Genomic DNA, 23612 nt, shown 5'->3' with positions numbered 1-23612 from the left:
CAGAAGCTGTGAACTAACTTTAGCAACATCAGCCAGCTATGGTTATGACTGTTATATATTCTCACAGGGTTGATTGGACATGAAAACAAGCCAACATGAAGCAGTTGATGGATGATTTTTTTCCACCTTTTTTTTAAATGTACCCCAAAGGCTGTGCCACCCTGGGTGGTGAGCCATGTCACCCATATAAAAAAGAAGTAGGGAAAGCATTGTCTGGAATTAGAAACAGGGAGGATGGTGAAAGCATTTGGTCTTGAAACAGGAAAAAAACAAAACTAATGACGCTGAGTTTTCTGTTCTGCCTTTAGAGTCTAAACCAGAGATCAGGACTTCACTTGACCCTTGTCCTCCTACATGGACACATATGGAACATCTCCAGCAAACACATTTTAAACCCCCTTATTTTTCTTTTTTCCACGCACACGCTATGGGACAAACTATTTAACTCAAAAATAAATTACAAGCTCTAACATAACACGCCCCCCTGAAATTGTATTGATAGCTTTGTTTAGATAAATAAAACCATCGAGGTTTTCTCACAGAGTCTCTTCAAACAAGAGATTAAAAATCGGTGGACTGCCTGACCCTGAGTTTAGCCTCACGTTTGAGATAACAGTTCATTTAACCTTGACAGTCGCATGTGAGACAAAATAAACTGGAGATGTTTGTGCAAACGCGCCCATATGCGGCTTTTTTCGTGGGGGATCATCAAGTGCGCAAATTTGGATTTTCACGAGATTTTTGAATGTAGATAATAATTATTTTTGGATCCCTTACGAGATCTTTCTTTCTTTCCTTGTTTCTTTCTTTGTTTCTTTCTTTCTTTCTTTTTATATCGGATCTGAACAGATTAAAAAAATATCAAGGAGAAATTATAACCTCACTCGTTCTGTTTCAAACACGGACGCACTTTTTTTTTTTTTAAGTTTTCAACCATCCGATTTTCATCTTCTTTTTTATCTCATCGAAAGTGTTCTGCAGAGCTTGTATTGATGCTCGGTAATCTAATCTTTTGGCAGAGTTTTCTCGGTTTCACCATCTTGAGCGCAGAAGTTACAGGTGGATTAAGTGCAGCAAGACATGACGAGCTCACCTGAGCGCACAAGAAAAAATGCCGCAAATGTGCGCTCATGCAGAAAAACAGATGCGGTTAAAGTGAGAAGTTTTTTTTCAGTGTTGGGCAGGATATGATAACTTCATGAAGTGAAAAAAGATTTCTGAGCGATGCAGAGAACAAATTCACCCAGGTTTTACAGATTTGCGGAAGAAATGCGGGTTATTGATTTGAAATAAATATGATCTTTTTCATCTCCTCTGAATGTTTCGGAAACTCTCCGATTGTGTGAGACTGTTTCACCTTTAACAACCGAGAGACTACTGAGACCTAATGAGTGCAATAAGCAGTGTCATAGATCTGTGAGGGTTATATCAGAGTGACTGCGCTGTGATCTGATCCGACAGTCTGAGTCAGAGGATTTTTCTTTCAAACGATTATCTTTGTCTTGACGCAGACTCCAGGCGTCCCTCTCCTTTAGTGCAAACACGGAATGATAGATAATTTGTATTTTGGGTACCTGCTGGATAAACAGAGCTGACAATGAACCGCAGCTCCAGACAAAAAAACCCCCAAAAAACTGACGTTTGAACGCGCGTTTCGTTTAAGCATAAAATAACCTTGTCTGACACCTCTTCCTTTGCGCTCTACCATGAGACACTTGTTTGTTTATTGCAAACTTAAATTCTTGTGCTCCATGTCCCCCACCGCGCTCCTCTTCCCCCCTTTTTTATGCTGTTGCTAGGGAAGCAGGGCGTATTCGCAGCCTGGCCGCGGATAAAAACAGACGTAATGCGTAAATTAGGGGCTTTCGTCGAGCTTTTTTGCAACAGTCACGATCTTAAACCCTCACTGCACCCAATTTATGACTCAAATCCCGGAATTATCGAGCGCAAAAAGCCACATTTCGGCGCTTTTTCTCCATTACCATATATGGCAGGGCAGAGATATATCGTGCCTGTATTTAATAGGCTGGCCGCTGCCGCTCTGCTCCTCGGCTTCAGTTTTTTAACCCTTGTGGTGCTGAATTATTTTTGGAGCAAGAAAAACCGTCCGCTTAATTGTTTTTCACGCCCTTTCTGCGACCAAAAAGTAACGAATTCACTCATTCGGAACCAGCTGTACAGGCAGAGCGCAGTTTGCGCGCAGTAAATGGGACGATTTGCGCACAGAGGCGCTTTTTTGTGCTCATGTTAAACTCTCTTATAAATCAGTCCACTTGGTGACATTTACAACACAGAAAACAAGCTCCCCGGTGCTGCGCTCTAAGCTGCTGGATTTAGATTGTCCCGATGTGGATTAAATAGCAATATTTCAACCAATAACAAGATGGTTTTCAGGTGGCAAACGAACCGAGCGCCGTGGCAACGGATTAGTAAAGTTGCCCCAGGTAAACCGATTGCTGCACTGCGACTCTGCAGCGTGTCAAATTAACGGTGCCTCGCATGGTTTGACTATCAGACTGTGCCTGACCTACATTTGCAAAAACCTCTCTTGTGAAATCAGACGGAGTCCATATTTACAACTGCGGGGAGGGAGCGTCAGCATCAGTTGCTGTGAAAACAACAGTTTTGGTCGCATTTGGACTTTCACAGATCGACCACCATCTTTGTTAATGGCTTGTTCCAGAAACAATCATTTTAAGTTGTAAGGCAGCCGGAGTGTAAGTAGACATAGATCTATGCGATCAGAATATAAAGTTTGCACGCTTTCTTCCAGAATAGCCCATCAAGAACTCTGATGAAAAAGAAAAAGGTTCCCCGCAGGATGATGCTGCCACTACCATGATATGTATATGTATCATAGCCATCTAACCAAATAAAAACATTTAGTAAAATAGTCTATCTTTGTGCTCAGTGTGCTCCGAAAACAAAACAAGCTATCCCCCAAGTTAGGAAAATATAGAATGGACCAAAACTTAGGAGAGAGAGAGAAAAAAAACTTTCTTTTTGTCTTAATCAATGACTTTTATGCCTTCTTCAGTACAAATGGATCTCTGTGTCCAACCATATTTTGCCCACCTTATGAATTCCAGGTTGGGACATGCATATCCAACCTTTCTAAGATGTTCTGAAGTTTTATGGTGTTTTATGTGCTTTGTAGCAGCACGCTGCTGTGCATAATTATTTATTTTTTTTGTCTTTCTTTTATGTTTCACTGCCAAACAGCTGGACTTAAGTGGATTTATGGGAACTTTGTTGTTTTATATGATTGTCTAGATCTCCCTAAGGTTCAGAACAGCTCACACGGTTGCCTGAGCTGTTACATTATGCTCACAAGGAGCGAGTTTGCTTTCAAATGTGTTTTTATGTACATTTTATTAGAAGTCTTTTGCATACAGCTTCATCCGTCCTCTCATCAAACTGACCAGATCTCCTGTTTCTGCTGAGTAAACGGGTCTGCGCAGCATTGCGCTGTATCTACCATGTTAAACAAGGAGGGTGACGTTAATGACTAGATGAGTACAAGTCAGAGGAATTAGTTTCCAGTTTATTTTAATAAATAATGGCAACTAAACTGGCACCACACGTAAACAAGTGCTTAAGGACACATAATTCAGCTCTGGACAAAACGAATATGTTACTGTGGATTTTTATTTTGTGCACTTTTCTTCAGATCAGGTGATAAATTTTGAATTTCAAATCACGTCGACCGTTGAAGTCCAGCTTTTGGATGAAAAAAAAAAACAAAAAAAAACACACAACCTTTCTGCAAGGTCTTCAATCTCCCCTCCTCCCGTCCTGACGTCACTGCACGAAAAGAGCTGCTTGCAGCGGCACCGCTGTGAATATCTCTACGCTCATTGCCAGGACCGAGGAGTGTGCAGAGAGAAGAGGAGAAAAGGTGAAGAGAAGTCGATTTTTTGGATCCAACTGGAAAACTACCGGGCGCGCACGGCGCTGCACGCACCGAACGGAGTACATTTCAACGTTTTCGCCGCGCGCCCCCCCTCTTCCCCTCGCTGCCTCACTGAGATCGGATCGGACCGGAGCCGAGAATGGAGCTCCCTACCGCCGGCGAGCACGTCTTCGCGGTGGAGGGCATCGAAAAGAAGCGCATTCGGAAGGTAACAGCGGGGGGAAGCGACGCGTGCACGGCGTCGAAATGTTGCATCTGCTTGAATGCGAGCCTAATCCAATTTTTTCCCTCCTCACACCACCATCTCAGGGCAAGATCGAGTACCTGGTCAAGTGGCGCGGCTGGTCTCCAAAGTAAGTCCGAAACACGCCCGACAAATTGCACCAGCGCAGTCATTAAACAAACAAACATACAAAAACAAAAATCTAAACATTATTAACGAATGCAAGTGTTGCACCTAGTTATGAAGGGCGTTTCGCGCACGAATCCGCGGGTGTTTATGTGAGTGTGTGTTTCAGTGGATCCGCGGATGCCTTCACTAATTTATGCGAGGGAAGGGGATGGGTGGTAGGCACAGCCATGTAATCCCGTTTTAATTATTTCTGCTCTGCCAGCGAATTTACGAGACATACTGGTGCTAAAATGGCCGACTCGATGTTGGAGCTGAAGGAGCGTTTGGATAACACATACACACTCACACACATTCAATTTATGGTTGATTTTTATTTTTATTTTTTTGCCGCTGCGGTTGGACATCGTCATTGTTTTTATAATTCACACTGGAAATAAGACACAAACACACACACGCACACACACACACACACAAACAAAACCTATCAGTTGATTTAGCGGATCATTTGTATCCAAGGATTTCTCTGTTTTCGCTCTGTCCCTGCTTCACCTGTCCAAACACTGTTGTAGATACAAGGAATGTGTCCGTGGGAGACATGTGCGTGTCAGTTTGAAAAAGGAAGTTTGCACGTGACAGCCCAGCAGCTCCCTGACAGTTGTTGGCTCCTCTCCTCTCTGCAGGTACAACACATGGGAGCCGGAGGAAAACATCCTGGACCCGCGCCTCCTCGTCGCGTTTCAACACAGGTGAGCGACTCTGTGCACTGAGGTGGACTTCGGACCAGGCCGCTCAGCCTCAACTTCAACCATGACCATATAAGGGCATGGGAGGAGGGGCGATGTAACGTCTCAACCTCTCCCCGCTCCCTCCTCCTCTCCCCAACTCCCTGCTCGCTTGCCCAGGAGAGGAAGGTTGGGTGGCGGAGGGGTCTAAATACGCTGGATGTGATGGTGTGAATTCATAAATCAAGCGATTTGAAGGAAGGACTGGATCTAAGGGAATAAGCATGGATATTTGATATCAGATTACCTAAATCAGAAGTTAATTAATGCCCAACCAATACCAGTGGGTCCTGATGGGACGTTTTAATAGAGAAAATGAAGTAAGAGAGTTTGCTTGCCCACTGAAAAATCCTGCTAAGGAGGATTCCCATGTGGATCAAACTACAATTAGATGCCTTTGTTTTGGCATTCCAGATGGTAACTTAGGAGGTGATCTTTACTGGAGGGCCTAATTGAAGGACAGGAGCCTGGTTGTTTATTGTGGTTTTAAGAGGAGGAGGAGGAGATGGCGGTGGCGCCACCGTATGAGAGGAGAGCAGGGGCTGACTAAACAGTCTCATCTTTAAAAGAGATTCAGGGGAGCGGTCAAGCAAAGGGTTGGGACCCACATATATTTATTTAAATGTGTTTACTGTTAATTATTTATTTCTATGTTACTTATTGGTGTTTTGCATGTCTGTCTCTCATTCATTCCCAGCTGCTGGCTTCTCTGAATATGACAAAAACCTGATAAAGATCATTGCGTTGCAAATTAGCAACTAACACCTTAAAGCAACCTAGCCCATTCTGCTTTGTTGGGACACAAAAAATAAAATAACTTGATTACAATTGGCGTCCATCTCACCAGTCTTTTAATAAATTCTGTTTTCTGTTCTGCTTTTTCTTCTTTCAGTAATAGTGCTCCAGCCTGACCTGTCATTGACCTTTGTTACAAATTTCTCCTTTTTCTTTCTTCCATCATACAGTAGCAGTTGTGATTGTCTGTCACTCGCTTCCCTGTCTTCCCTAAATGGTTTACATATCTGTCTATCTTTGTGCAAAGACATATGGGTATAAATAATTGCCTTCCCTAAATATGACATCATAAAATAATTGCTGATGCTGCATAGCAACCAGACCCACTGTACTATGCCCAAGCCAGCAAGATGCCAGACAAAAAAAAAGATCCTCTCCCATCTGGAGACCCATTTCAAAACCTTCTGGCGCTGACCTGGAAGTGAGATTACCTTGAATGCCCCCTGCCTCCCACTTCCTGTCTCTATTTGAAATATTATTCACAACTACCTTTCAGAAGCTAGCATATCTTTTGTCCAGATATTTGCAGACGGAGGTCACAGCCCCAACACAGGCCTTAAAAAACAAACAGAATCTCTCGTATGTTGCTTTCAGAGGCCAGAATGTCAATTAATTCAAATGCCAGTGTCACTTAATCCTGCACAACTGTATCTCGCGCAGACCAATGAGGCCTCTGACATATGCTCCCTCTGTAGGCCAGCAGCCTGCTCAGGGGGCCGAGTGAAGACGTGATGGCTGGGGAAAGGAATTCGCCTTTCTGAAAAGGCTAATTGACACACAGCGCTTCTCAACGCTTCTAGTGTACGGCTCTCATATTCCCCCGCAGTCCGCCTTCCTCCCCTGCCAGAGTGTATAGCCGTGTGCTGGGATGGCTATGAAGAGCTGCCTCTGCACTCTGTTTCTGCGTGTGCGTGTGTGTGTGTGTGTAGCAGATTCTTCTCTGCTCTCATCGGATAGGGGGAAGGGGACCCGAGTCTGTAATTGCTAAACCTTGTGTGAATAGGGGTCACCCTGTTAGACGGCGTTTTCCAAATTGCACGCATTACAGCAGTGGGGACTGTTTATTGTGACGATCTTCTGGCAGCTCTGATCGTTTGAACATCTGCAGCACGAGGCCGACAATGAGGGTGGGTGTTGGAGCGCGCCTGGGGGAAGCACATTTACAGCTGGCCTTCGCCCACCTCTGCTTGTTTATGAGCCGATGCTGAGTCAAGGCTTGTATCAAGGGGCTATTTCTCACACATGGCGCTGTCCTTGATCTGACCAGTTCTGTTATAATAACAGTCCCTTCTCATTAGAAATGGTTTTGGAAGGTTTTCCATAGACTTTCTGTGCTCTTTCACTGCCATGTTTACAGTACAATCCAAAACTATTCATATTCCTTAAAGGATTTCATATTTTGTCACGCTGAAACTGCAAACCTTCATGTTTTATTTGGACTTTTCATATAAGAAATATGTGGAGTATGTCTCTACTGTCTTCAGATATCTATATCTTTTCTTGTGCACTCCTATTGTAAATATATCTCAACTCTTTCAGATTTAGAATTTCAGTCGGATTTCAGTCTGGACTTTGATTGGACCATTTTAACAGAGATGTGCTTTTAGTTTTTGTAACCTCTAATAGCTTTTCTCCAAGTGTCGCCATGTTTTTTGCCCTATCTGTCTTCTCATTAACTCAATTTTCCTTGTCCTTGCTAAAGAACAGATGTACACACACCATGTTGCTGCCACCCTCATGTTTCGCAGTGGGATTGGTGCATTCAGGCTGTTTTGATTTGGTCCATCTCAAAAAAAGGGAATAAAAATACATAAAATTTATGGTTGCAGCATTAAATGTGGAAGATTTCAATGGCTGACTGTCAGAGGAGGAAGGGTGGACGTTTCAAAGACGTCCCCTAATTGAATTTCTTGAGGATAATGAGAATATGGAATGGGCTGATTACCATGGAGAGCTATGCAAATAGGGATCAAAATGCTTCACAGCATTTGGACATTCATTACTGCTCTGAATCACGGCTCCACTTTTGACCTTGAATAATAGGTGGAGGAAAACGAGTGAAAACCTGTCGTTTCCAATAAGGTGTAATTAGATTTTGAAGGTGTCCGGTAATGCTCATATAATGATCTTTTCTTTTCTCAGAGAGAGGCAGGAGCAGATGATGGGATACCGAAAACGGGGGCCGAAACCAAAACATCTTCTGCTTCAGGTATTTTCCTGATGATTCATCACCACACTGTGGAAATAGCCTGACTACTTAAAACACTTCAGCGAGTTTCACTCTGTAAGCGGTTCGAGAGAATGGGAGCACAGTCAGGTGAGCCACACCTGCTGTCGGTGTGCTTTTCTTTAAGTGAAAAAGGGACTGTGGGAGGGAGCCCTCCACAGTGGATTTATCTTGACACTCAAACTGAAACTATGGACCTTGCCTGAGGTTCAAAACATGCTGCTTGAGTGTAGTCATTTTATCTGTGGGCTCATTAATTTTCATGCAAAGCAACCATGCAAAACCCGGTTTTTACCTTTCAAAGCGACTATAAATCTTCCTTTTTGCACCAACTGGTGTTTGCAGGAGGCTTTCTTTCTTTTATGTCATGTTTTGGGACAAAGAAAGGATAATCCTTTGACTCTCTTAGCTGACGCATTTACAGCAGCGCTTTTAGAGCCAAGTGTGATTATATATGTCGAGTCCGTCCCGATTGCTGTGCAGCGTTGCTCCCGAAGAGGCGTGCCACGTGGCCGGCAATCGGGGGCAGAGCGTGACATGTCTGGTGGCACTTGTGTGACCTGGAGGTCGCAGTTCAGAGCGTCTTGATCGTTCCACTGCAGTGCTCCTCTGACGGTTGCGGGGTCAGCCAGGGGTAGGAGGCGAAAGGGGCGTAGGCTTTAAAATGAGTCCTGATTGGTTGTTTTACTCTTCCACCTTATTTTGTGGGGATAATCGAGCAGCTCCACCTGTAAAACAGACTTTATTGCATTCAAGCCATGAAAATGTTGCATCACTTTCTTTTGCATATCAAAGGTGTCCGGTTATTTAATTGTAAAGCATCTAGTGCACAACCAAAGAAGATTATCTGGGATCATTTAAGAGATTAGTTTATGAAAGGCATTAACGTGCATCATAAATAAACCGTAAATGAAGTCAATCGATGCAAAGGGCATAATCATTTCAGCAATTCACTATTTTAATATGTTAAGGCAGAAATCTGTGTAGCAGGTGGTTCTGCTTCTGATGTTGGTCCATTTGCCTGATGGCAGCAGATCAAAAGATTCAAGTTCTCTGCAGGGCATGCCTTCTATTGGTTTTTGGGATCAACAGATTAGATCAAATGGAGGAATTTAAAGATAATATATGAAAATACAAATAACAAAAAACACTGATAAAACTATACTTTGCAGGCTTCTCTTCATTTTGCCTTTCTGGGATTGTTCAACAGATTACATCAAATGAATGATTTAAAAGGTAAAACCTAAACATATAAAGTGTATAAAACAGATGTGACGGATCCGTTGGATCCCCTCACTATTCTTTACAGGACCCACTTTTTAATTGTGAGATTATTAAACAGATTAGAGCAAATAATGGTGTTAAAAAGGTGAGACTCAGAAATGAAAACTACTAAATGGAATAATAAATATAGATGAAATTTGAAATCACCCTTTCAGCTCCCCTCATCATCCTTTGGCAGGATTATTTTCTCCCATGTTACTGACAAGATACGTTGAGGAGGCTATTGTTACTATTTTCTTTAAATTTTGGTGCCTGTAGTTCACATTTTTCCAGAGGTTTTATCAAATAAAGGTGTCAGAATGTGGGAAGAATGATTAACAAACCTCTCCTGTCTTCCACTAAGGTGCCATCATTTGCCCGGAGATCAAACATCCCAGCGGGATTTGAGGAAACGGTCCAGGACGCAGAGGGAACCTTTAAGTTGGATCCCGTCCAGCATCCTCAGCCACAGCATTACCAGCTGAACAGCAAAAAGCACCATCAGTACCAACCCAACAGCCAGGAGATCCCTGCCGACGCTCTGAACAACAGCAAAAAGAAGTTCATCTACCAGCTTAACAGCAAGAAGCACCACCATTACGAGCCCGACCCACACATGTATGATGCACAGGTTTCGAGGCTGAAGGAGGTGGTCAAAGTTCAGGAGCCAGCCAGCAAGCTCGCGAATCCTGGGTGGAACCTGCCTTTGGCCCTGCAGCAGAAATGGATCCGAAACAAAGACACTGGGTGCTTGAGTAAAGTCAAAGAGTTGGCGGTGGAGGTGAGGAAACCGGTTAAAGATGCACAAAGTGAGAATGCACTAAAGCCCAACCCTAAGGACGCTACTCTGCCTAGCGCCATGAGCAGCAAAATGAAGATAATCAAGAATAAAAACAAGAACGGACGCATTGTTATTGTCATGAGCAAATACATGGATGGCAACAAGGTTCATGGAGCAAAGGATAAACACAGGGAATCTTCAAGAGAGGAGAAAACACAAAGCTCCAAAACACAAGAGGACAATCCGCTGCCCGGGGCCAAAATGACTGAACACCCAGAGAACGGGATTCCCAAAGAGATCTGCAAGGGCAGCTCCGTGTCTGTTGCGGAGCATCCCTTGAAGTGTTCCCCCAAAGACAGGCATTTTTCCAAACCATCTCCGAGCACAGCCGAGGAATACAACACCGAAGTGGCCCGCGGCCAGGCGGATTTACCGGACGACTTGCCCCTGCAGCTGACAGCCAGCTCCCCCCCAACATCTTGGACCGCCGACACGGCCATCCCCACGCCTACTGCCGTTGACCAAATCCGGATCCCCTCGTTCCCCGACCGGAAAAGGAAGCTGTCTGATCCGGTGGAGGACAGGAACGTTGGTAAAATCCTCCTGGCGTCCAGGAGCTTGAGCGTGCCGACGGCTGCGGTCACGCCACCTCAGGACAAACCCATGGACCTCCACTGCAGCGTGGCGCGTCACAGCAGTATGTGTACAACGTACGACGCGAATGGAAGCCAGGAGGAGCCGATGGACCTCAGCTGTCCCAAAAACAGGAGGCGGGTGGAGGCAGAAGTCCAGCCGCCGGTGGAGGCGGAGCCTGCCGTTGAAGACACATCTCCTGCGAAGAAGAACATGCAGAAATCCTGTGAAAAATCTCCAGAGGAACCTGCAAAAAAAATCTCCCCTTTTATGGGGAACATCATCATCACTGACATCACGACAAACAGCCTCACGGTCACCTTTAAGGAATACGTTTCTTTCTAAAAAAAAGAAAAAAAAAAAAGAAAATATATATGGGACTCCCAGCTTCTGATTGGCTGATCCTGTGAATATGTGCATATGTAGAAAAAATGAATAAAAACACAAGAATTTTGTACATATTGAAATTTATAATTTATAAGTCAAATCCAGTATGTTTCCTATGACATTTTATACTGTAACTCCAATGTGATGTTGTAGCCAAGAAAGTGCCCTCGACTATTTGAGCGAATGCATCACTCTGGTGGGGGATTCTCCACCAGAAACAAAAAAAATAATCTTTGTCATGTTGAGCTTAAGGAGGGAACTATTGCTGTTTTTCATACTTGTACCAAACTTATAACCTGAGATATATGAAGGTTTATACATGTTTCTTATTACTAATATCTGTCCATGTCGGTCAAAGAGAAGATTTGTGAATGAACTGCGGTTGCAGATCAAATTTAAAGCACTTAATGCATTTTCATATGTTTTGCTTGTGTCACTGCCGTTGGAGAAACAGTCACAGATTATTTTGTCGCTGTATTAGACAGATCCCTTATTGTGGATTGGCATATTTAGTTTTGTGTTTTGTTTGTGGGCTGTTTAAAAAAAAAAAAAGTTACTCCACGTGACATGCAAATTCAAAAAGCGGGTGTGTCAGGATACAGTAAACACGAGCTGCTGGGCACAGGCATGTGTCTGCTCCTTTGAGGCAGTCTGACTGCGGACTGAAATGAATCAGATCTACAAGTCAAACTTATCTACCTTAATTTTAGGAAATGCTTTAGGTGTTAAAGAGATTGCTTATGTTTTTTTTTTCAAGTGAGGTTCTTTAAAGTTAGTGTCAGTAATTGTTGGGAAAGAAATTATTTTATTGAAAGTTTGTGGAAAGGAGAACAAGTTCTGTCAGTGGTGCAAGGCTAATGGTTCGCCTTTAGTTTAAATTATCAACTTAACTCTTTAAATGTTTATATCTATAAAATGCAATGATGTTTTTAGCAGATATAAATTTCCACTTGTGAAAAAATGCTGTTAAATTTATTATGTTTTCTCAGCTTAGCGACTTCAATGTTGCTAAACAATGTCAATCTGCCTCATTTGTGTTAGGTGCAAATTGCAAAATTCACTGAGAAAGCAAATTTAAGAGGATTAATTGAGTTGAGCCCCCAAATTAACTTCTGCTAAGGTCCTCAGACATTAGGCTGGCTCAGAGTCAAAAACACATATCTGACCTAATACCCAAATTATTTAAGATTTATTATTCAACAAGACACATCACAGACAAAATATGTCTTGCAAATTGTGGATATTTTGCTCCTACTGTCCCTCTGGAGTCTTGTGTTATTTGCATGGCACCCTTTTGAAATTTCTTCTCTATGATGGTGTGAACAACCATTTTGAGTTAAATTTGCTTTAAGTTGCTACAGTTTGCAAAAATGGGAGACACGTCTGCCTAACTATTTTCCTTCTACTAATCTTATATTTTAACTTTTTTTTTTTTAACAAACTCACTGCTACGTGATCTCTTCCCACTACCAGAAATGGAGATATTACTGATTTTAGCTCCTCAGAACCTCATTTTTAAAAAAGCAGAATTATTCCTTTTAATATATTTAATCTACTCCTAAATCCCAGAGCTCCTAAAAAATAGTGTCATAAAAAATGACTCCTGTTACTTGAGTTTCACTAAATCAAAGTTTTGCTTTCTACTTCTTGAAATGCAAGATCTCATCTCATCATTTTGTCTGTCAAAGCTCACTGTCATATCCTGAAAGCTGCCATGCTTGTTAATTATTCAGACTAAATGGGACTTTCCAGTGACGTCATGGGCGTCCAAGCCGTTTTGATTATTCATGCTGCTGATGGTTAAAAAGCTGTTGGATGTAAGCTACAGCAACGTTTGAGTCCTAATGGCCTTTCCAGCACATTTAATGCAAATCCAGTCAGAATGCTAAAACTAAAAGTTGTGTTGATGAAAATGAAATGAAGAGTGCTTATTTATTGATGTTAAAGTTTTAGTTAAAAAGAAATAAAAAAAGCAGAATCTCTGTGCTTTGTTTTCACAGAGCAATTTCATCTCGAGGGGTTTTGTTTTTCCTTTGCTTCGTCTTTGCACTCTGTTTAAAGTGGAAATGATTGTTATAAAGTATGCTGTATTGGCTGACCATGTACGCCCGGCTCCCTGGATGGTATGTCTCACAATAAAGACGGAGATTTGACCTGTGGCATGTTGTTGCACTGGTATTTCTAATCTTTATTTTTTTTCTTCATTCTGCAGACTTTGGTATTTTCCTGATTTCCAAAAAGAAACAAATGCAATTGTGAAGCAAAAAAAGAAAAAAAAACAACAGAACTAAAAGAAAAATATCTTGTGTTTCTGAGGCTGAGCTTGTAAAAACAGATTGAGTTGCATAATCATAAACTATCCTGCACAAAGGGCTTTCTGTGTTGCATAACTGCGCCGGTCACTCGTGTTATTAAAACCTCAGCTGTGCATTATCTCCCTACTTCGACTTGAACCCGAGCAGGAATGTAAACATCCAACACGATCGGAAAGTGGAAGAGGCCAGAAGAAGCGATTGTGTAATATTAAGTCTTATCATGGAGGAAAAAAACTTTTATGGAAGGTGAATAATCAGTCAATGTGGGTGTGCTTTGCAGGAAATGGTGCTGGGATGACTTCTAATTATAATATAGCCGATTCTTCCTGGAACAGTGGGTAAGTTGTTGTAAAAGGCTGTGTTTAGGTGACCTTTGTCACAGTGACACAGCAGTTTGTTGGGGTTTTTTTTTTTAACTCCACAATATCGTCGGATATCCTCACTGCAGGATCACAAAGCTGAATGAACTGTAAACTCTGACCTCTTCTTGCCTCAGCCAAATATTGCAGGGCCTCCTCAATAAAAGGTTTCTGAAGGCCTGGAGCCAAGAGTCTGCTCTCAGGGCACAGACGGAAATAGTTTTTCTGTTGTTGCGCTGAACTGAGATCTCAGGCTGAAAGATTAATTGTTGAATGCATTTGCTCAGACAGAAAGGTCCTGGAATGTGTGCAAGGTGTCTTTTAGGAGGCGCCAATCAAAGAATGTTGACTTAGACAACTCAGACAACTTTAAAAGGCAGACAAAAAGGACAAAACTCATGCAAAAGACTTTCAAAACAGCATCAATCATGGACATATAGAGGACAAGCTGGCGCCTCATTTTCTCAGAAAACTGTAAATCAGTCTAAATGTTGAGCATTATCAAAGATCTGGTGAGTTTTAAAGTGATAAGGTTATTTTAGACAAACCTCTGGGATTGAACCGATCAGGTCGTCCTGAGGTATCGGCAAACTATGCAGCTTCTCTGTGCCCAGCTAGAACTTGAATTCACACAAACATGGTTTACAGTTGCACCAGCTGGCAATTCTGCAAATGTGGTAAAGTTGCATTCACTATTTCATAATTTAAAGCAAGTGTTGCGTTCACAAGAAGTTGTTCAAGAATTATTAACTTGTTGCTGATTAGGCTACAGTTTTAATACAAACATTAAAAAGTTAGTGCATTTCATCTCTATGAACTTTCCCCTGAACTGGGAACTTAGACTGAAGAAACTCAAAACCTTATCAGCATCAGGTGAAAAAATGTTCCCAGAATCTGAATTTATTTTAAGAAGTAAGATGATCTTAATTTATCTGAATTGAGATGTGTATCCCAGCTGCAACAATAACAACATGGGGCCATCTTTTTAAGTTTTCTTTCAAATTGCAATTTTTATTCAAAGTCTTTTTCACCTTTATTTGGCTTTTTTTTCTTTTTCTTTTTTTTTTTACAGGCTGTGCTTGTATTCAGCTCCATCCATCAGTTCTGACCTGCTTATGTTTGGTCTCAAATTGGACCCCACAGCATGATGCTGCCCCCACAAATTTTATACTTATATGTACTGCTGGTCTGTCATTCCTCTTAATGTTCTTGAACACTTTATCATTTAAAAAGAAACTGGACTGCACTTTGTAAATAAACAGAAATGATTTTTTTAAACCAGCAAGAAGTCTGACAAACAAAGAAAAGTCTTGTTACCTGCCTTTTTTTTTTGAGGGGGGGGGGGGGGGGGGTGTAATAACATTCTTATTTAGTGTGAATTTATGCGTTTTGGACACTTTAGGACTTCCATATTTGGTAATGAGTATACACCAACTCCGAAATATTCTTAACTTTCACAACCTTTTTATTTATTTTTTCTTTCCCTCATACTTTCAAAGAGAATCTTCACGAACGTTGTTGTTTAAATATCTCAACGCGTCACAGAAAATTGATCGGGAATTTTACTTGAGACTGATGATATGTCCTGGCACATTTGAATTTATGCAAGCTACCTATGCATAAATTAAATAAACCTGAAAAAAAAAACTTCGGGTTTTGTTCTGCAGGACGTGGACTAAAACAATTAGGTGTATCAAATGCGTCAAGCAGGACACATTGAAGTCGTAGATTAAAACGGTCACGCACGATTTAACTCTTACCAGCCATGTTCCAGAGGCATTTTCGGAGAAAGGTGTGAAACTGGTTGGATGGGAGCCCTTACGGCTCGCATGTGTCCTTGGCTTTGAACCATGTGTGCGTCAGCCCGCCATGCATCAGTGGCTGTATAGGAAACTGAAACATCTCTGAGGCGACCAACGTATTTATAGACGAAGTGTGATGTTTCACATTCCCCTTTTATCATCATACCAAGCTGCAGCGGCAGCGGCGGCGGCTGCTGCTGGTGCTGTCTGCATAAAGCTGCTTTTATTTTGAGGCTTATGTGTGACCCGCTGCAGGCCTGTGGTGGCCTCAAGATTGCAGAAATGCATTTGGTTATTATGTGGGAAAAGAAAATGAAGCTTCTCTTGAATAATGCCTCTGTTGCATCGATTGACGATTTAATTTAAGCTTTAACTTATGCGTCATGGAGATGCATTGTCATCAAGGTGCATGTCGGAATGTATCAAACCCACAGCATGATAAATGACAAGCGCTGCGCATTCTCTACATGACGCTAAGCTTCGCCCTGAAAATCATGCAAAGCTGCAGGGTCACGCGGCTTCGAGTTTCTGCTGTGTGGTTTTGTGTCTGAGGCACAAAATGTCGCTCGGAGTGTAAGTGGGACAGCGAGCGGTGAGCGGCGTGTTGCCCAGAAACCAGAGAGCCAATAATGTTCTCACAGAGCCTGCTCTGTGCATTCATGTGCGCCCGTCGCCATTGCGGCTCCCGCTCTCCTCCAAATATGGAGAACCGCGGCAGCGGCAGAAGCGGTGGTGCCGTGTGCGCGCCGCGCACCAGCACCAGCCTCCGCAGCAAAACCGTGTAGGCTTCAGCCATTCAAGCACCGACAGGAAATGTCGGTCTGCGCGCTGAGAGTATCAAAATGGTGGTTCATATTTCGACGGAGGCTGCCTCAGCGCATCTTTTGTCCACGCCGTATCTCGCCGCCCCGCGTCTTCGTGTACGCCGCTGCCGGGGAGCGTTTCATCAGACGCGATAAAGCAGCGAACATGTCAGTTTCACGTTAACGATCGGGGGATAAAACCAGAGTCATGCAGCCGCCTGCAGTTTTAAACGGTGCAAAGCGACTGTCTTCTGGCTCAGACAGGGTCCCAATTTAACTATTTGATTCTGAATATGATTTAGAAAGCTAGAAACTGATTGAAAACCTCCTATTAGGGCCACCTTAGGGAAATCTGCGGCAAGGTACACCTTCATTCGGCAACACCAAGAGCAAAGAACAAGATCAACTTCGCACAGATCGAATTTTTTTTGTCCCTTCATTTCTTTAACTACATTTCTTTAACTGTTAAATATAAGTTCTTCTAACATGATATCCCCCCGTCAGTTTTATCTCTCTGAGTTCAGCTTGTTCAAAGCCCCAAAAGGACTTAAAAATAAAAAATGAAAGTCAAATTATACATCACTTGACCAAAATGAGACAGTCACAACAATCTTCTGAAAAATTAGAGCCATTAATTATTTAACTGAGCGTCATAAAATTTACTTACTCACTTAATCGACTCATACAGGCCTGTCTGTACGGGCTGCCCAGGCTACATTTTCATCTCGTTACAAACAAAAAACCTTAAGAAGAGGACTATGCCACAGACATTAAAGGAGAACAGTATATTCCAATTACTGCCCAAATGCTGTCTTGACTTTGGATCGTTCTTATCAGAATAAAGCTCCTTGGCCTTTCCTTTAGCTCACCAGAAACAGTGTAAGTCAAATAAGACTGTTTTCATAGCAACATTTAAGATGTTTCAGACCCGTGAATTTAGCTTAATTTATTTTTTTACTCGTAATTAAAAAGGGTTGATTGATGTAATGATTTTGGGAAGTAAAGAGTTGTGCGCCACTTTTCAAGATTTGACACAAATCTTGGAATAAAAGGACTTTCTTCTTCCCACAGGGAGAAATTGTTTTTGTAGTCGCTCAGTTTAACTGTAAATCTGCAATGCGGAAATTTGGGACACAGAAAGAAGCTTAATTAAGCTTAAAAAGAAAAACAGACTGTACTGAACCTGGGTAAATTAGTAAGAAATAAAAAACAAACAAACAAACAAAAAAAAACAGCGCTCTGCGAAGAAGTCAAGAAGAAACAAATACAAATCGTGGTATCCTATAATAGTTCCTATATTTAAATTAGCCATGATATAATAATAATAATAATAATAATAATAATAATAATAATAATAATAATAATAATAATAATAATAATAATAATAATAATAATAATTTTCAGAAATAAATATATTTAATTAAAAATAATAATTACATTGATTTAATATCTACAACTGTTATGTCCATATTTTCAGAAAATAAAGAAAGCTAATTAATACTTGAGTTTAAATAAATAAATAAATACATAAATAATAAAAAAGAAAAATATTATTATTGTTAAAAATAAAAAAATTACCCTACGCATTTTTGCATTATTTTCCCGACCATTATGAAAAAATTTGCATATGTGGAGCTTTACAGAAAGCCAAAGACGATTGCAAGGGTTAAACGTGAAATGTATCAAACTTAAAAAAAAAAAAAAAAAACATAAAAAACCTTAATGTGCTCAGTGTCACTCGCTAAGACTAAACTGTAGTACCCACAAACCATCCTTTCTTTTATCCTCTCTTTGTTATTTCTTTTACTTGTATTTTTTTATTTCCCAAATTTTAAATTATATGCAACTTCAAGATTTTTCTCCCGCCATTCAGCTTCACAAGATCAACTTTAGACCCAGAGATAAGAAACAGCTTCAGAGTTTTTTGTTATTTTTTGCTGAAATGCTAAACGATTATTTTTCTCCTCATGAAATAAGGTTCATGTATCTTCAGGCAATTGTCCCATATATTTGTCTCATTAGATTATGACTAAACTAAAAAATAAAAAATAAAATGAATCACTTGACATTTTATCTTTTATATACTACATTAAACAAAATGAAATAATAAATAAATAAAACAATTGTTGGAATCTGACTTGAAAATTTCTATAGCGGGGGAAAAAAAATCAATAACAAAATCCAACAACCTGTCATCAGAACTCTTTTTGTGCGATCATGTCTTTTTAAACATCTTCGTGATTTTTTTTTTTTTTTAAAGAGACACGGCGCAAAATCCCCATTAATCTCTAAAGCGCAGACGCCCATTTATGCATAGAATCTCAGTGGCCTTGTTAGAATTTGCACGAGAAACTGACAGAAGTGTTAATGAATAACCTTTGTGTCACAATTTATAAAATAATATGTCTTAACTAATCATTTGTGAAACTGTGAGGCCAGTCAGCTTTGATTTTGTTTTGGGTTTGTTTTGTTTTTTTCAGGACCGTTTGTTGAATGTGGATATATTATTTATGATTGTGCTGCTTATTTGTTTTCGTATTTTATTTTTATTTTGTTTCCATGTATGTTTTTCAGATTTTTAATTGTGGATTTTGGGGTGTGTGTTTGCGTGTTTGTGTATTTAATTAAACACATTCTCGTCTCCATAGCTTCCACAACAGAAGATGATGAAATGCTTTGCTCTCCGCTGTGGGTCTGGTCCCCCCTGCCCTCCCTCCTGGTCCCTCCCCAGAGGGAGATCGAGGGTCAGCGGACCCTTCTCCGGGACTCTCCTCGGCTTGGCTCCCCGCACTGTGCCAGACATTCCTGTACAGCAGCCAGCGCGCCAGGGCTCCTCCCCTCCGCTCAGAGACCCGGAGCACGTAGCAACAACTGAGCCAATGTGCTCCACCAGCGATCCGTCCTACCCCGACCGCGGTGCCTGGCAACAAGAAAAAGACGTGATGACGTCCACTCCAGATTGCGTATTATGGGATGTGCGGAATTAAACAGCCCCGGAGAGGACGAAAAGGGGGAAGGCAGAAATAATAAAAGCGGCAGAAATCGACGTGGTTGCATGGTGAATCATGGAGCTGTCGGCTGTCGGCGAGAGCGTCTTTGCAGCCGAGTCCATCATCAAACGGCGGATCAGACGGGTATTCGCCGCTTTTCTCTCCCCCACCCACACCACTCCGACAGCATCTGTTACGCAAAAACATGTGTCCGTGAGGGCTCGACTGGCCAGTTAACCGATAACCTGAACGTTGTTCTAGATCTGCTTCTCTCTTCTCTTTTTGCAGGGTCGCTGGGAATATCTGGTGAAATGGAAGGGCTGGTCTCAGAAGTGAGTACAGAAAAACAGCAGAGGCAGCGAAGGACAGCGCTCCATCCTGGTCGATCTTACAACTGCAGCGCCTGGCACGCTATTATTTTATTCTTTTTCTTTTTGTACGCATTTTCTGGGTTTTCTGCGTTCTGTGTTCTCGGTGACGCAGTGTGCGCGAGTCAGGTGTTGGTAAAAACACCCGATTGTGTCGCTTTGTAACGTCCACGCGTTTCGGCTAAGGCAAGAAGTCAGCATGCGTCATGGTCCGCTATGGTCGCAGCTTCACGCAGCTTTCACATGTGGAAAAAAAAGAGAGAAAGAGAAAGAAAACAACAACACACATGCACACACGGCGTGACAGAACGTTTGACACGAGTTCTGAGTCAAATAAATAAGGCACTTCTGGTTTCTGTGGTACAGGTATAGCACCTGGGAGCCGGAGGAAAACATCCTGGACGAGCGGCTGTTCGCCGCCTTCGAGGAGAGGTGAGATGGTTGACAGCGCACCAGTAGGCCTCTCTGCAGAGAGGAGATGACACCGTGCAATCTGCGCCGCAAAAAAAACCCTTGCACTCATAATAAAATCTCTCGTTTCTAGATCCTAATCTTTAGTTGACATATTTCGAATCGTCTCAGGCAAGAATGTCTTGTTAAGAGTCTGGGATTTTCTTGTCGAAACCCCACAAACATTACTTTTATTCTCCGGCATTTTTGTCATTTTTGCAGATGTTTTCAACTTTTCGGATTTTTGTAGAATTGACGAGAAACGCCCGTATGCAATTAAGTTGATTTGTGATTTGTGCTCATCACCCAGGGAGCGCGAAAGGGAGTTGTTCGGGCCCAAAAAGAGGGGACCCAAGCCCGAGACTTTTCTCCTGAAGGTGGGGAAATCTTTTCATAAACGTTTCTCAAACTTTCTTGATGAATCATTTCAAGCTATCTCTGAGTTCTATTAAAGTATCATGTCGATAGTGAAACCGATTCTGTCAACTCTCTTTCATAGACAAACTATGAAAGAGAGGACTGACCTTTTTTAAAAATTTTTTTTTAAATAATTTCTAAGTAGACATGCACAATAGTTTTATATTCTGTCAAAAATGTATACGACCAATCAATCCCAAGTTTTATAGGACATAAACCACACAATTATCTCCTTGGTAAAATGTCCCCTACAATTTTATTATTATTGTTGATATTAATACTCTTTGTATTATTATTTGATTCATTGACAGAGATGTACGATTAAAGTTGTAGAAAAGTTAAGAGTTTCTATTCTCCACTTTTAAGGAGGGCTGAAATCCCAATTCAATATTTAATAAATGTATTTACACTAGTAACATTTCATGGGAGTGAAGGCCTTAATTAGGGGGTTGAAGATCCAACTTCTCACCCCTAATTCTCACCTTGTCTGCACTTCACTTTCTCTGTTGAAACCTGAACATCTTCCATTTGACCTCTAATTTTATTTTACGAAATCCACACATTCTTTATTCTTTCTTTATTTTAAATATCTACTTTGAATATGTTGCAATAATAAAATATTTGTCTTTATTCTGCACTTTATGGCAAACAGGCGAAGAGCAGCAAAGCAAATGTGTAACTATGCATCTGCAAACCCTGGATGTCAATATGGAAATATGTTTCTGCCCAAATTTAGCCTAACAAAGATGTTAAAAATCTGACTGGGTTAGACATTTTGAACAACCATAACCACCAAAAATGGAAATGTTGTGTCATATGGATTCACAGAGAGTGATATACTCCAGGCTTTCATTTCTGCTACTTTTAATAATAATTACTTGCAGTTCATGAAAACATGTAATACAGTTTCTAAGAAAATGAAAGATAATATTATATAAAACCAATATAATTTTTAGATAAGTCTTAAATTACTGAAAAGTATGTGAACTGCTTTGCTCTGTCTAGGTGTAATGGCAGCCCAGATTACCTTAATTGTAGCCTTCAGGTCATCTGCATTGTTTGGCCTTGTGTTGATCATATTCGTCTTGACAATACTTCATAGTTTCTGAGATCAGGACAAACCAGTTTGCTGGCCAATAAATCCCATGAATGTCATGGTCAGATAGCATGTGGGCGAGTCCCAAATCCTGTTGGAGAAAGAAATCAGCTTCTCTGGTTTGTCAGCAGAATGAATTGTTCCTAAAGGATTCTCTGAGTAACTGTTCCTTCCCTTTTATGATATTTCTGTCATTCTTTCTGGTTCAGGACTGCTTTCAGCTGTAGCATGGATAAATCTGCGTGTGGCTCTTGAAGCTCTGCCCACCGCAGTCCAACTCTTGTGGCTTTCTCTTTCTCTCAAACTGTAGAAGGTTATTTGCTTCACTATCCTCTTTAAAGGGTGTGCTCAAAGCACCTACTCATGTGTCTTTTTCAACAGCATTCTTCCTTCCGCTTAACTTTCCTTTAAGATGCTTGCTGAAAACAACTTTTTTAGCTATTAAATTTCTTTTTTAGCTTGACTGGACAATTGTCAGCTCAGCAGTTTGTTGTCCATTACACCATATTTTTTTACATATCATGGTAGGGCTTTTGTAATATTTTAATTGTCTTATAAATTGTTTTAGCTATAACCACTATAAGAAAAAAAAAACAATACAAGGATATAACTCTGTGTTTAAAGTATACATGAGCTCTACTTATTAAATTGGATCGCTGAAACAGACTAGACGACGATAATCTAATTTGTTCCTGGGAAACTTTCCTTTCTGACTCTTTCTTTGTTTTCAGGCCAGAGCCAAAGCTAAAGAGAAGACGTATGAGGTCAGAAGAGAGGCTCCCAGAGGAATCCAGGTTTCCTATCCCATCCCAGAGCCCATCGTCACACCGAGGGCCCGTGAGGGTTTACGGGCAGTGGTTCCCACCATCTTCCCCCCGAGCGCGGTCAACAGAGGGGAAAGCATCCCGATTCGACCCCCAGAGCCGGAGAGGAGGCCCAGACCGGTTCCGCTGGAAGCTCTCCTGGACCAGGAGTCCAGGAGGTCCCCCAAAAAGCGAGGTCGCAAGCCGAAGCTACACCCGCATTATGATCAGCATGACGCCAGCGGCTCCTCAGAGCCAGCCCCGAAGCGGAGCAGGTCACTGGAGGAGCAGTCCATCATGTCCCGACGCCTGCATCATCACGGAGAGACGTCGGATCACAGCCTCCTGCAGCTGACCAAGAGGTTTCAGGAGGAGACCACGATCACGCCGAAATCCAACAGTGAGCAGAAACACGCGGGGCTGTCGTACGCGTGCGCCTTCAGTCCAGGCGTGCATAAAAGGGATCCAGAGGGACACAGGACTTACAGTTTGAGCAGGCTGCATTTTCCTCAGCACGGGAAGCTGAAGCGCTCCGCAGAGGAGCAGAGGCACCAAGCCGCTGTGCTTTCCTCACAGGCCGACCCGACCGCGCCCGCAGCCCCAACCTGGACCCCCTGTTACACCAACTGGGACACTGTGACGGTGACAGATGTCACCATGAACCTGTTGACTGTGACCATCAGAGAGAGCAGCACCGCTAAAGGCTTTTTCAGAGATAAAAGATGAGTATTTTCATGTTGTAGTTCACCGTGGAATATTAACGCGCAACTAACCAATAAACAGGCCTACTGTAAGACTATATCTTTTCTATGTAACTTTCAAACGTGTACATACAAATATTTAATACGCTGCTGGAGAAAATAAAAAAAACATGAATTGTACAACGAAGATGTGTTGTTCGTTTTGACCTTTTTTTTGACAGTATACAGTAGTTTTAACAACTAAATTTGAAATAAATCTAATGCACATCCACCGATCATGCTTGAAGCGGTGATTCAATAAAAAGACAAAAAAAAAAGTTAAGGCTCGACATTGTTTTTAAATCTGTTCTTCAAAAAAAAAATAAAAATAAAAAC

General features: G+C 41.6%; 2 protein-coding genes across 2 annotated transcripts; both read left to right on the top strand.

The window, feature by feature from the left end:
• The first annotated feature begins 3715 nt into the window (after nt 1-3715).
• On the top strand, nt 3716-13292 carry cbx4 (chromobox homolog 4 (Pc class homolog, Drosophila)). Its single transcript, XM_044101229.1, has 5 exons — nt 3716-4121; nt 4223-4266; nt 4946-5011; nt 7985-8051; nt 9697-13292. The coding sequence occupies exons 1-5, from the start codon at nt 4053-4055 to the stop codon at nt 11089-11091; spliced, it is 1641 nt and encodes a 546-aa protein (XP_043957164.1). The 5' UTR covers nt 3716-4052; the 3' UTR covers nt 11092-13292.
• Nucleotides 13293-19149: 5857 nt separating this feature from the next.
• Nucleotides 19150-23612, top strand: cbx8a (chromobox homolog 8a (Pc class homolog, Drosophila)). The gene is made up of 5 exons (XM_044101230.1): nt 19150-19546; nt 19691-19734; nt 20137-20202; nt 20531-20597; nt 22465-23612. The coding sequence occupies exons 1-5, from the start codon at nt 19478-19480 to the stop codon at nt 23260-23262; spliced, it is 1044 nt and encodes a 347-aa protein (XP_043957165.1). The 5' UTR covers nt 19150-19477; the 3' UTR covers nt 23263-23612.

Source organism: Gambusia affinis, linkage group LG19 (genome assembly GCF_019740435.1).
Source record: "Gambusia affinis linkage group LG19, SWU_Gaff_1.0, whole genome shotgun sequence".
Classification (NCBI taxonomy): domain Eukaryota; kingdom Metazoa; phylum Chordata; class Actinopteri; order Cyprinodontiformes; family Poeciliidae; genus Gambusia; species Gambusia affinis.
Note: the sequence above shows the minus strand (reverse complement) of the source record. Positions and strands in the feature narration are given on the sequence as shown.

Excerpts from the sequence above, each read along its gene's own strand:
- cbx8a (XM_044101230.1), top strand. The coding sequence starts at position 19,478 with ATGGAGCTGTCGGCTGTCGGCGAGAGCGTCTTTGCAGCCGAGTCCATC. Across the intron at positions 19,735-20,136 it reads TGGAAGGGCTGGTCTCAGAA|GTATAGCACCTGGGAGCCGG; the intron begins GTGAGTACAGAA and ends TCTGTGGTACAG. Across the intron at positions 20,203-20,530 it reads TTCGCCGCCTTCGAGGAGAG|GGAGCGCGAAAGGGAGTTGT; the intron begins GTGAGATGGTTG and ends CTCATCACCCAG.
- cbx4 (XM_044101229.1), top strand. The coding sequence starts at position 4,053 with ATGGAGCTCCCTACCGCCGGCGAGCACGTCTTCGCGGTGGAGGGCATC. Across the intron at positions 4,267-4,945 it reads TGGCGCGGCTGGTCTCCAAA|GTACAACACATGGGAGCCGG; the intron begins GTAAGTCCGAAA and ends TCCTCTCTGCAG. Across the intron at positions 8,052-9,696 it reads CAAAACATCTTCTGCTTCAG|GTGCCATCATTTGCCCGGAG; the intron begins GTATTTTCCTGA and ends TCTTCCACTAAG.